The 14,258-nt window shown below is 40.0% G+C and overlaps 1 protein-coding gene across 1 annotated transcript in view; it reads right to left on the reverse strand.

Moving 5' to 3' along the window:
* Window positions 1-7,106: 7,106 nt before the first annotated feature.
* The window catches only part of RASEF (RAS and EF-hand domain containing), a 46,230-nt gene continuing 39,078 nt past the window's right edge, over window positions 7,107-14,258 (reverse strand). Inside the window, exon 18 of the mRNA XM_045562139.1 lies at window positions 7,107-10,373. Within this exon, the coding sequence (XP_045418095.1) occupies window positions 10,268-10,373 (106 nt within the window). The 3' untranslated portion in view covers window positions 7,107-10,267. The remainder of the gene's footprint in view (window positions 10,374-14,258) is intronic.

The following is a 14,258-nucleotide window of genomic DNA, read 5'->3' on the forward strand; positions in this document are numbered from 1 at the left end:
TTAATTATCACCTCGTAACTTGAAAATTGTGAAAAGAAAAAGACAATTAATTGCATAAAATCATTGTGGGCGTTGCAATAGACAGAATAGGTTCCCAAGTACTAATCCACAAAAACTCTGAATATGTCACCTTACTGTCAAAAGGAACTTTGCAGATGTAATTAAGGATCTGGAGATGGAAAGATTATCCTGAGTGATTCAGATCTCCATGTAGTCACAAGCATCTGTGTGAGGGAGAAAGGGATGCAGGAACTTCAGAGTCGGAGGAGGAGATGTGAGGTCGGACGCCAAAGCTGAAATGATGCATTGCTGGAAGAGGCCATGAGCCAAAGAATGCAGGTGGCTTCTAGAAGCTGGAAAAGACAGGAAACGGATTCTCCTGCAGAGCCTCTAGAAAGAATGTCATCCTGCTGACACCTTGACTTTAGCCCATAAAACCCATATTTGTACTTCCGGCCTTCCAAACGGTAAGGTAACTTTGTGTTGTTTTAGGTCATGAAGTTTGTGGTAATTTGTTAGCTCAGCAAAAGGAAAGTCAAACAGATCAAGCAGAAAAATAAGACATAATATATATACATACTAACTTTTTTGGCTTTTTGATATGAAAACTAAGGTGTCACATGTCAACAAATTAGAAAGATTAATGGATTGATTGTATTTTACACTCTCTGTTTTACTTTTGAACTTTAGCAGAAAATGACCTTATCCAACAGGCACTGGGTAACACACAGAATCAGTGGGAAGGCTGCAGAACCCAGTGTGGGTTGCAGATGATAAGTAGAATCCAAGGGAATATCGCTCGCACACGCCATGCCCCAGAGTCTGTCCTCCAACCAAGGTGTTTCCACCGCTGCACTCGGCAACAGCACTGTGTCATGAATGGTTTCGTAACTGCCCTGCAAGTTTGCATCACTCCTTTAGAGCTAGGTGCTGGGTGGAAGGATGGGATCAGCTAAATCTAAGTTATATTTATATAGCTACACCCTAGGTTTTAGGGGATATGGAGAGACAATGTTTGTTCCTTTCAGCTGCTCAAGTGATATGCAGAGTTCTGCTCCCCACTAACATTCACATGGTGTGGGATTCCCCCTGAAAACAAAAAGGGTGTTCGGATGCAGATAGAAAAAGTGACAAATGATAACTGCAGAGTCTAATGCTCTAAATTATCTAATTTCTTGATTATTAATAATAATTTCTTAATAATCAAGAAATTTGAAATGCTGTCCTGAAGACCCTGTAGTGATTAAAAACATAGACAAGTGACTTAAAAGTTTTTTAATAAAATTCAAATATATAAGTTAGAGAATGTTTTCAAATTGTGTTCTATAGAACTTTAATCTTCTTTTCTCCTTCCCTTCCTTTGTTCTTTCTTTCCTTGTTTTCCTCATTTTTCCCTTTCTTTCCTGACAAAAAGTTTGATTTTTAGCTTTATAAGAGTTTCCAAGAGATCCTCTGGATATGTCAATCAAAATCTGATGGGTTGCTCTTTGGAAACAGGGCTCAGCAGAGACAGGCGATCTGGGAAGACTCTAGTGTGAGCTGAGCGCTGGACATCTAGAGGCAGCACTCTAGGCAGGAGGAGCGTGCTGCTCTGTTTCTTTCTTCCTTTTCTACATATCTTTGCTTTTTATCGTGCCTTCTTTTTGTCTCCACATAGACTACACCTACCACCATCTCTCAAGACAAGTCAAACCAGAATATAGCACAGTAGAAAAAAGACTGCATTGACATGGTTAAATGCCCAGGAACTTAGGATCTTTAGGGATGGACTAAACAGCTGGTTCCATTGATTACAAAAGTGTATTGAACTTGATGGAGGTTATGCTGAGAAATAAAATTTATATTTTTTATTTTTAGCTTTCAGTTCCATTTTTCCACAAACTTTTTGAAGTTCTCTCATACAGTATTGACAAGCTTTTTTGAGACTTTGAATACTTTGAAAATGTCATTATTATTCCCATTTTATTAATAGTTTGGTTGGCTGTACAATTATAGGTTGGAAATAATTTTCCTTCAGAAATTGGTGGGCGTTGCTTCAGTGTCTTCCTGGTTTCAGTGTTTCTTTTGACATGAGAACAAGGATTCTAATTCCTGTTTCCTAATATTTTTTTCCCTTTTCTTTCTGGAAGCTTCTTAAGGCATAGGACTCTAATAACAGTATATTCTATTTCCATCCATTCTTCTGGGTTCCAGGTAGGATCTTTCATTCTGGCGACTCATGCCCATTTCTGGAAATTTTGTCTTGAATTATTTATGATTTTGTCATCCTACTTTCTCCATACTCTCTTTCTGGAACAGCTCTTTTTGGATGTTGGACTTCCTTCCTCTGCTGTTTTCTCTTTGTGCTCATCTTTCCGAAGATTCCTCAAATTTATCTTCCTAAGTTTATATTGTTGCTGTTGCAACTTCTGCTATCATGTTTTTAACTTCTAAAAATTTATTTTTGCTCTATGAAAGTCCTTATTGATAGGACCTTATTCTTGTTTCACGGATGCAATAGTTATATCCTCTGAATATAGTAATGATAGATTTTTTTCTCCACATAGGCTCTGTTTCCCAAGGTTGAGATTTTTGTTTAATTTTGTCTGTCAGCATTTTTCATGTTTAGAGGCTTTCCACAAAAATCCAGTGATCCTTGCATCACTCAGGGGAGCTAAAATCCTGATTCAAATTTCTGAATGTGGGGAGGGACTTGCCAACTTTGAACTTTAGGGTGATCAGGGGAGTCATATATTGGAAAGATACCTGATGTCATTATCTTTAGGTCTTTCCTTTTGGCTGGTCATACCTCAGAGAAGCCTTTCAATTTCTGGAAGATAGAGGGATCCGTGTTCTGAAAGCTGAGTAGGGAGTATCAGCATTTAGCTTTTAGCACTCAGAACAGATATTGTCACTTAATTCCCTTATTTTTGAATAGCACCAACACACTCGACTGTGCTTGGTATCCATCCCTCAGTGTAGAAGCCCTCTGTCACTCCAGAACATACATCACCAGACTTTGGTCATGGTAGGGGTGGTGTGGCATGGGAGAACAATACTTAAAGAGAGAACTGCTTCTCAAACTGCTTTCACTCCACTTACCCTCACACAACAGAGGAACCTGCTTTGGCCAGTTCTTGAGCTTTTTGTGAACTCCCTGATGTTAACCTAGATTGTTCTCTGCTTTCCTCCACTCCTCGCTAAAGATTCAGCTTTCATGGGTTTGTTAACTCAGTATGAAATTATCCATCTGCTTTGCTCCTTCACAATTTTGAAGCTTTTGTCTTCTATCCTCATGAACTGATATTTTTAAACGAAAAATCCATTTGACTTTAGTTTTAATGGGGTTTTAGAAAGGAAAAAACTACATCATGTCACCCTAGAAAACATCCAATATTTCTGATTCTTAACCAGATTATCTTCAGTCTTATTAACAGCATGCTAATTTGTGGATGTCTTCTGTTGGCTTTGTTTTAGTTTTGCTTTTGTTTTGAGAGCTTTATGCCTTCTCTTGTTTTCTTAGCCAGTGTCTATAGCCAGAAGAGAGCTAATTTTATCAGGCTAGTTTTAGAGCCACAGTAAAAGGCGGAAGGTGTTGAGCATGTTCCTGCAAAGGGTTCATTTTATTAATATTTGACTTTCAATACACTTGATGGTCAAGAAGGTCTGGCCACGTGTATTCTTTGTCTTCTGTGACATCCATCTTGCTAACATACAAAACAGCATCTGTGTGTTAGCACCATGCTCCCCTTGCTCGGAGCCTTGAGAGGAGTGTATCAGTAGATAGACATCAGGGATGGGGTGACAAAACAGAGCAGGAGGACCAAGCTCGCCTTCCTATAGTGGCTCCCTGGCTGAAGCAGCCCTGAGCTGGAGGAGGGACAGGGCTTGACACTGCTACATCAAGCTTGGAGTTTCGATTACTACATGGGAATACTCATCTGAATATACATGTTTGCAACTTAAATATAGTATGTGTTTCTCACCCAGGGCAAGAACTCCTAATTTGGGCTGCTGGGCTCATTGTGTCTATGGATAGAAAAACCATATTTCTATTTTGGATAGGAAAAAAAATTACATGTGTATTTTCCCTAAACTCTAATTGAAACTTAGCATTTCGTTTAATAATATAACATGCTGGCAACAAACCCCAGTATTATGATCAGTACCTGTGGCCATGTCACAGAGAGAAATCACAGATGTTCACAATTCATGTTCGCTGCTTGCAGATGTCTTGAAATACTGTTTACCTTCATCACTATGGCAAAATGATGGTGGCTATGAGACCTATCGCCAGATCTGGTAGTTTAATGTGTCAGAAAAGCAGCACAAATCCTGCTATTATCACAAAACTCAAAAAGTATTCTGGGAACGGTCTTTCAACATCATCGGTTTCCTAAATAATCCCATGTATTTTATTTTATTCATTTAAAAACATGATTCTGAGGGGTTCCTGGGCTTCAAAGAAGTCTGTGGCATAGACAGCGTCAGACCCTGATCTAGTAGGGCTGGAAGAGTCACGAGCTTGCTGAAGTGTGCATCCAGGGTGGGGGACATTTACCCCCACTCAGTGAAGTTGAAAGGGAGTCAGAAAGCACTGCACATGCCGGGCTCACGAATGAACTGATCATTACAGGCCAGTCTGGCACGGTGCTGAGCTGGGCACTGGGGCCGACACACACGGAGAGAATCTGGCCTAGACGTTGGGGCTGAGCACAGCTGCTTGAAGCGGTCTCTGAATTGCCATGTGTGGGGTGTGCAGGAGTTGGGAGGGGACACTTGAGTGAACAGTAGCGTACCAAGCAGAAAGCAAAGCCGGAGTCAAGGGCTGACAGTGAGGCAGAGCACGGCATGTCTGAGGAACAGTTTCCTGTGCCCCAGTGTAGACTTCGGGGGGAGTAATGTCAGAGGAGGCAGAATGTGGATCCCTTTCTCTATGTGTTTACAGGTTTGTTGTCAATCCCCACTAGAACACAATCTCTCTGACAGTCTGTCTTGGCTAATGCATATCCCCACTGTCGACAATAGCACTCAGGACACAGTCGGGCTCAATAAATACTCACTCAACTAGTGAGAACAGGCATGAGCCAGATCACAGAGAGCCTTAAACATCGTGTTAAGAACTTGCTGGATTTTATCTAAGGGGTAAAATATTTGTTTCTGGAATGATTAAGCAAGAAGAGATTTGTGGTGATTTAAAGAGCATTAATTTTAACCTTAAAATCACACTGGAACTACTCCTAAGACTCTCTCTGAAAGAGTATTTTTCCAGCAATCAAGTTCTAGCCCACTGCACAGCAATGGGAAAATGTACACGCACTTGGACTGAAAGATATTCAGAAAGCCAGCATCCTACGGATAATGAGGAACTCTGTGAACCCTTAAGTCAAATGTTATGAAACGCGGCTCATGAGCTGCCAGCTGGAAAGGTCGCAAGTTAAAGGGCCTTAAAACTAAATGCCCACTCTCCAGAAAATTAAGAAATATAAATTCACAAATAAATCTGATACAGATACAAAAGAAGTTGCAGAAAAATAAAGAAAATGGGTATTCCTAGGTATTCCTAGAATTTTGCATATGGAAATTTACCTTACTTTGCAATTTTAAGTTGAAGTATTTTTTATCTTTTTTCCATTTTCAGCTATGAAAACATTTTAACATCCATATCAGGGAAGAAAAATTTATTTTATTTTAAAGCTTGCGAAATCATATGCTTTCCTGGGGATTCACTCCCATCTTGCGGAATTTGGGATTTATCCATGAGAGATCTTTTTCAACAGGCTACTTACTTGCCATAGTATAAACATAAAGGTCAGTTTCCATTTAGTCAGAGAATTTCTTCACACCCCCCCCCCCACACCACCACTTTTACTGTCACTTAGATTCAAAATCGCAGTCAGAACTCCAGTATTTTCTTCTACTACTTGATGCCATCCACTGTAATAAATGGAGATCCTACCCCTTCCATGAGCCCATTCCAAGTTTCAGGCTCTCATTTTTCTCTTCAATTGTTTCCTGCTCTTTTAATCCATGCCATACAATATCCTATTCTGTATGATTCTCCAACTTTGTGTCTATTGAACCATGAAGAATGTATGTGGGAGGTGGTCCGTGACTCGTATCAGAGAGAGCCCTCCACAATGCCCCATCCCCCTGTGCTCTGGCAAATCTCTGGAGCTGGTTACTATTGAAGGAAGTTCCCAGGGTCCTGAGCAAGGCCAGTGCAATCAACAGTGCTTCAAAACTCTTTTTTTTTAACTGGGGGTGATCAAAGTGTCATGCACCATTCTAAGCCCCTTATATGCATTAACCCATTCAGTCCTCAGAACAACTCCACAGAAAGGTACTGTTATCTTTATTTTACAAACAAAGAAGCTGGGGCTCACAGAGGTTAAGTTCCTTGCCCACAGTTGTAGGTCTGAAGTCAAGTTCAAACTCAAGCTGGCTGCAGAGTTCATACCTATGGCTGTTAAAATATGCTGTGTCTTGTTTATACTTTCCATGATTATTTTGTATGTGTAGCTGTATGTGTGCATGAGTGTGTCTGCAGCAACTCTTTCCAAAGCCTACCTTATTTAGCCAGTTAATTCTCTCATCATCCATTCAATAATCAGACCTATTAACGTACCAAGCACCGTGCATCACAGAAGGAAGGAAGTAGTAGGCAAAGTGGCTGGGGGTATGGAGCACCTGTCTAAGTAAACAAATATAAGGGCAACAAGGATGTCCATAAATTTTAAAAGGTGCTACAGAAGTGGGAGCTGGCGCCTTATCCTAGTTTGGGGGTTCAGGGAAAACTTCCTGGAGGAGTTAGCTAGGCAGTGTGGGGGTGGGAGAGAAAGGGACTAGTCCCTCAGAAGCCATGGGGATTGCCAGAGCACTGAAATTCTTCTACAAAAGCCTCCCTGTTCCTGGCTGCCATGACCCAAGCTGGTCTACAGCTGCCCTGTTGGCCAGGTCGACAGGATTGGGCCACAGCATGGCACTCCAGGCATGGATTCTTTTCCCCCCAGCCAGCTTGCCCCGGCCAGCAAAGACAAGTGTTTCAGAGGTACGGTTCTATGCAGACACATCCTAGAATTAAAATTACTTCAGGGATATCTGCAGTCAAGCTGAAGGGAACACCCAAAAGGCCAAAGGAAGCAAGCTTTATTGAATTTACAACACAGAAAATATTTGTAGTTCCTTAGACATTTGCATTGCTATAAAAATTACACTTTATGGTATAATTATTAATGGTTTGAAGAGAAATAAACAGTATAAACGAAATATGGCCCATACTATGAAAATGTAAACCATATAAATCAAAATCATAAAACAATTATTCAATACTCAGAGGCCTACTTAATATATACACATGAAATTTCTTTCACACTCACACAATAAAAGCCCACAAAAACTATCACTCCGAAGCCGATCACTGTACAAATATGAAAATAAATCTTTATCTTTAACCTCAATTTTATCTTCAGCAGGAGGGTTGCTCAACTGGGTTTATGCAAATCACATCCAGTATTAAATAATCAAATGTCACATATGTCATATAAAGCATCAAGTAGAAAAAATAAATTACGAAAATGCACGGGGCTAAAGGTTAATAGTGAAAAATGTCTCCTTATCCAACATTATTTTCCATAATGAAATTAAAATATTTTCCAATGTACCAGGATACATTAAAAACAAAAAAAGGAGTGCAGTGTAACTGTGATTTTAAAAGCTCTCAAAGGAAAACCAGAGAGGTGTGTAATTGCCCTACAAATATGAAAATGTGTCACGTCTAAGTTAAAAACATTAAATATTTTTGTCCTTACCAAAAATACACTTTAAATTTGAGAATACTTCATGAATTTAAAATGTTGAAAACAATCATGATCTCCCAGCAATGCAGCTAAAAGAGCTTTAAGTAGCTTTTCTTTAAACCAGATTGCAAACCAGAGCTCTAAGTCTCTAATTTGGATTATGTGACCAAAATATTTATCTGGGCTCGAATAAAGATGATTGATTTGTCTATAAAAGGCACCTGTGTAATCTCCTAATGAACTTGGGTGTACAATCCGGAGGCAAACACCAAGATCATACTTCTGTATTAAAAGCATATTCTTATTTACAGATTGTAAGATAAATATAAAGAGACACTTTGGAGTAAATAAATAAGGGTAACATGATAACACAAACACTAACACGGTTTTGTGCAAATGCACCAAAACTCAAACATGTGTCTCATACATCAACACATATGTATCAAGTTCAATCTCACGTGAGCTCAAGAGATGACACGAGGCAGACAGCAATGGCACAGCTCTTGTCTCACCATGCCACAAATATAATACCCCCTCGCCCTGTTTATTTTGACAATTCCCCACAAACAAGGCATTCTTTTTGATCAGAAATGTAATCTTTTTTTTCTGGGACCAAAACCCATGAAACACGAAAGAGGAATTCATGGTAGAATTACTGAGGATAGATCCAACTGTCTAGTAAAAATATTAGATGTCTTCAACAGGAGAAGGCATGTTTTTCAAACCTAAATGATGTTGTAGTTATTTGTAATCTTTGTTATTTATAATCATTCCTAAAAAAATGAAGCTTGGGGAATTTACGGTTTGATCACAAAAATCATAAACAGGAAAAAGATTGCTAAATGGAATTGTTTTAATTCAACAAAAATAAATGTTTTTAGCTTATATTAATATAATACAATAAATAACAGCTATAATTTAAGTTCTTTAGCAAGTTACCTGGGGTCTACACCTATGTGAACCAAGGCAAATTCAAATCTCTTTTGTTGCAATAACTTAACTGGTTTGGGCCACTGAAAGCTAGGCATCATTGGCCCACCGTGGGGGCAGGTGCTGACTTCTCTGGCTCTTAGAGACATTTCAGAGGGAAAATTTGGGAGGCACTGCAGGTTATAGAAGGAGAGCAGGACCAACAGGTCATTGGTGATGATGAGTCACTGGTCACATTAAACAAAGGACTATGACTTACCTTTCTTAATAACAATTCCTCTTTCCAAGACATTATTTTCCAAAACCATGCACAGTATTTCTTTCATTGCTCATTATTTAAGGAAGTTAATTCTCGCAACCAGGGAGTTAGGAGATTTGCATTATATTACAGATTATGCTTTTAAGCCATGGGAAGGTTTGAAATAAGCATGAATAGTTTCATTTGGCAAAATGTTAAATCACTCTAAGTGCCAGTACATTTTTTAATAAGATGTAATTCACATACCATAAAATTCACCCCTTCAAAGTATACAATTCAGTGGTTCTTAATATATTCAGAAAGTTACACAACCATTACCACTATTCTGATTCCAGGACATTGTCAACATCCCCAAAAGAAACCACATGCCCATTAGCAGTTCCTCTCTTTCCTCAGCCCCTGGCAGCCGCTCGCTGGTGTATTTTCTTAAGTGACGAGTGACAACTTTCCTGGGCATTGTATTTTCAGTAGTATGTGGTTTTACATATTTTCATTAGCATTTTTAACACTAAATTTAAACCACAGACTTTGTAAGTATTCTCAGATTATGAAATACTTTCTTTTATATATGAATATTTTTGTCTCAAGTATGTTTTCTTTATATATTAAAAAAATAGATGTTTGTTTCCGTTTTTTTCTCAATTACATTCTGTTCTTATTGCAGAAGCGATAAACATCAACACCCCAAAGTTAAAAAAGCAAGAATAGCCAGAGTCCTTTTTAACTACGGGTCAATGGTCATTGCGCTCTCCCTACTACTGGTTAAAAGGCTTCAGGATCTGCGAGGTGCCAAGGCCTGAAAGGCTGAGCTGCTGGTTTTACGGATGAGCAAAAGATCTGACATGGGCTGGCAACGTGTCCAAGATCACAAAGCTAGTTAACAACAAAGCTCGGATGAGAACCTCCTTTCACTAGGACTCTAGTAGCAAATATTCTAAGTAAACATTATCCTAGGTTACCTACGAAGTCAGCTACCACATCAATCTAATTATATCAGTTGAGTTTCTTCTATAGCGTTGAACATGTGATTTTTTTTATCACTTTAAAAACATTTACATGTTATCTTTTAAGACCTGGAAAGAAAGACAAGTCTATTCAACCGGAAGGCCAAGTTGCTCTTTGAGATATAGCAAAGAAGAGCTGAGGTTCTGGAGGGACCCGAGAGAACTGTTCAGATTTCTGCTCTGTAACCCTCCATATGACAGTTTCATCGGATGCACCACTCTGTTAAGAACCAAACAAGTCATACAACCTCAGTATTCGGGAAATGAAGGCTTCCCAGGCCGAAGATGCTTGGGATTTAACCATTGCAACAATTCTTCATCTGTGTTGACTTTTTGGAACTGTTCCCAGTCAGATTGGTAATGGATTTGCTGTCATCCTCGTCAGTTCTTTTCTTCACTTCTCTGGAGAGAAAGAGAGAGAGAGAGAATTACTAAGGTACAAAACTAAGCCACAGATGGCTCTGTAGAAATAAAAATTGCAATGCTGTGTGTTTGCATGGGCCATCTAGACACTGTTCTAAATATCTTATAGGTGTTGACATTTAATCCTCACAAGAACCATAAAAATTTGTTGTGCCCCATTTTATATGTGAGGAAATGAAGGCGAAAAGAGGTAAGAAATTTCCCTCGGGTCACAGGCCTGGAGAAGTGGGATTCAAACCAGGTGGGCTGGCTCCCGTGCCTGTATTCTGACAACCAGCCACCCGCCACACACACAGGTACACACACATACACAGGCACACACATAGCCCGCCCCTCACTCTCTCCCGAGGCTCTGGGATGCTGTGCAGTCTGTCACAGGAACAGCTTGCTCCTTAACACTCTGGAACCTGGTTTCCAGGCCCAAGTGATGCTTGTTGACCCTCACAAAATCAACAGTGGCTTTATAACCATCCTTTAATTATACATGATCATGAAGGTAACAATAGATAGTTAAAACCATCCTTCTGTGTCATCCTAAATTTTTTTTAGAATTAACTGCTGGAGGCAACATTGACATACGACATCTTACTCTCCAAGACCCTATGAAAGTCCCCTAGGGAAGTGTCCTTCAAAGGGCAGCCCCCGTGGAAGCTTGTGAAAAGTGAGGACCCTAATATCTCACCTTAGACCAGCTGAATGGCTGTCTCTGCGGTGAGATGAGTGTGAGAGCTCACGCCCAAACAATTCCGCCCTTCCTTGTCCTTGCTCGGCGCTCCCCCAACGAGGCAGAGCTTTGCCCACTCCTCTTGGTCAGGGCTGGCTCTCTACCTGCTTTAACCCATAGAATATGGAGGAAATGGTGTCCATGACTTCCAATCCCAAGTGTTTATAATGGCTGGCCGCTTCACCTCCTCTGCCTTAAAGCCCTAGGCTGCCATTTAAGAAGCCCAGGGTTCCTCAGTGAAGAGAAGCCAGAGTGACCCTGGGGAACAACATGCCACATGGAGAGAAGCCACACTAGGGACCACCCTGGTGGCAGACATCCAGCCCATGCCACAGCCCCGGTGGCCACCTGACTGCAAATGCCCCAAGCAAAGGCAGTCAAGGAACCTTCCAGCTGAGATCTAACCAACTCTGGTAATTGTGAGAGATAAAAAATGGTGGTTGTTTTAGGCAACTAAGTTTTGGGGTGTTTTACGATGAAGTGGTTAAATGAAGCTCCTGGGAATCTGCATTATTTCCAGTGGAATGATGTTGTTCAATAGAAATACAATGTGATCCACACACATTTCCCTTTAAATTTTTTAGTAGCCAGGTTAAAAATTATAAACAGAAATAAGTAAAATTAATTTTATTAGTATATTTTATTTAACCCAGCATAGCAAAAATAGTCACGTCAGCATATAATCAATAAAAATATTAATAATGAGATCTTTCACAATTGGTATACCACCTTTAAAATCTAATACAGCACATCTCAGTTTGGATTAGCCCTATTTTGAGCAGCAAGGGGCTACTGGTACTGGTAAGGTACTGGTAAGTCCTAACTTTCACAAACCACTGCGAGGTGAGTTGGAAAGATAACATCTCAGCAGGAAAAAAAATTCTTGCTGTAGGCCAGCTAATAAATGCAATGATACGCGTTTTCATGTTTTTCTTATTTAACACACTACCTCCTACACACACACATCCCTGACAGGTGACAGGCGAGTATTATTGTTCTTACTTCATAGATGAGGAAACAAAGACTTAAGAAAAGAAAGAGGAGATATAATTCAACACATAACACCCAGTAAGACTCATTTCAGACTTCTGACCTCTAGAACTGTCAGATAATAAATGTGCACTGTTTAAGTCACTACATCTCTGGAAATATATTAAAGTGACAATAGAAAATTAATACAACTTCCAAATGCAAAATCTTGGTCATTCTGTCATTCAAAAACTGCCCAATTTATGCCAGGCTCTGGGACCCTCAGCTAGTGAGCTTTGAGGGAAAGATAGACATCTTAATAAATAATTACGAAGTCCCAAGGGAGCTGCTAACACACATGTGCAGTGTGTTGCAGGCTTCATGGAGACTTTGACATTGGAGGGACTTTTTGAAAGAATAAGAACTCACATGCAGTCAGTGAGGAAAGGAGATTCCAGGTGCAGGGTAAAGCATGCGTAAAGGCAGCAGCATAAAAGACCTTGGCCAAGACTGGACACAAAGGTTGCTGTGTCTACAGATTTTCATTCATTTGGGAAAAACGATAAGAGATTCAACCAGGAAGGCAGGTGAGGTCAGGCTGTGACAGACAGTTAGCCATATGCTAAGAGCCTGGACTTTATGTTGTAGGTAGGACACCAATACAGGACTGTAAGCAAGAAAGTAAATATTAATTAGATTTTTATTTATAAAGATTACTCTGATTACAGAGTGGAGGATGAATGGATTATTAGAGAAACTCTAAGGCAGAAACTCCCATGTTAACCCAGGCAGGAAATTTTGAGGCTTGAACTAAAACAGAGAGAGAGAAAAAAATGCATGGATTCAAGAGAGAGACACAGGTCACTGCATCAACAAGGCCCTGGAGCCACTGGAGACGGGGGATGAAGCAAGAGGGGAAAGGAATCGAGAGTGACTCCAGGTGACTATTTCTTAATTTTCATTTTGGTAGATTCCTCAGAGAGGGAACACAGAACAAGGAACAACTGTAAAGAAACATGAACACGTTAGGGTTTGGACACGTGGAGTCATGTATGGAATTTCCAGTTGGTGGTTCAGAATATGCTTACGGGATTTTAAAAAGAGGTAGGGATTAAAAATACTGAAACTGGAAGTCACCAGCTAGCGATGGTTCCAGAAGCCCTGGGATGGGAGACAGAGAAGACAGAGCAGGGGAACCCTGAGATTACCAGCATTTAAGTGGCAAGCCAGTGACTCAGATTACTAGTAAAGAGTCCCCACTTTGCCACTTACTTAGTGGTGTCTCTTTCAGCAAACTGATTAAGCATTCTAAGTCCCAATTTTCCCATTTGTAAAACAGGTATAATAATCATAGCATCCTCACAGGACAACTCACATTTGTCCTTTCTGGGAGGTCCAATGGCCTCTATCGGCTACATACCCTATGGGTTCCTGGTCATATATTGTCATCTTTTTCCCCTCTAATGTTAAATTGCAAGGCCTGTCTTTTATTCCCTTGATCTCTCTATTGAACCTAATATGGGGCTGTGCACACAGTCAGTACTTGTAATGCAGACAGTGCCAAACCTGAACACAAATATTAAGGAACAAAAATATACACCCACATCTTTCATCTAGCCTTCAGTTTCTTTAATCTGCCAAAAATGCAGGCATGCTTCACTTTAAGGAAATCAGAAATACAATTCCAAATATCCAAAGCAGACTTAAGGCTGGGAAAATTAAGTCACCTGACTAAAAACTACCATCCCCTGAACAACTGCATGTTAAATGACTTAGTCTATGGACAGATTTACACCAAAGGGCTCAGCTGTTACACTGAACTGGTATTAATATATCAGTCTGAGCTTTTTGTGTTTTTCTCCAATTTCAAGGCATTGGTCGATCAAATATGCCTGTTGAACTTGAATCTATTGCAAAATGTTTAAAGCCTGTGGCTCTGGTGCTGGCAAATGGACTTACTAATGGGACGCTGGCTGTGAGAGATGAACTATCAGCACTACAGGGAATTGCATTTCTAGGAGAAACTTTTCCTGGGATTGAGAGGTTTTCCAAGAAAAAGCAGAGTAGTTCAGGTTGTTAACAAAACGCTGATGCCCTTCCTTCAAATACAGATTGTTTCACATGGTGCAAACCCATAAAGTCTTCTGGACCAAGTTTTATGACATTACATG

Source organism: Lemur catta, chromosome 10, assembly GCF_020740605.2.
Source record: "Lemur catta isolate mLemCat1 chromosome 10, mLemCat1.pri, whole genome shotgun sequence".
In the NCBI taxonomy this organism is placed as follows: Eukaryota; Metazoa; Chordata; class Mammalia; order Primates; family Lemuridae; genus Lemur; species Lemur catta.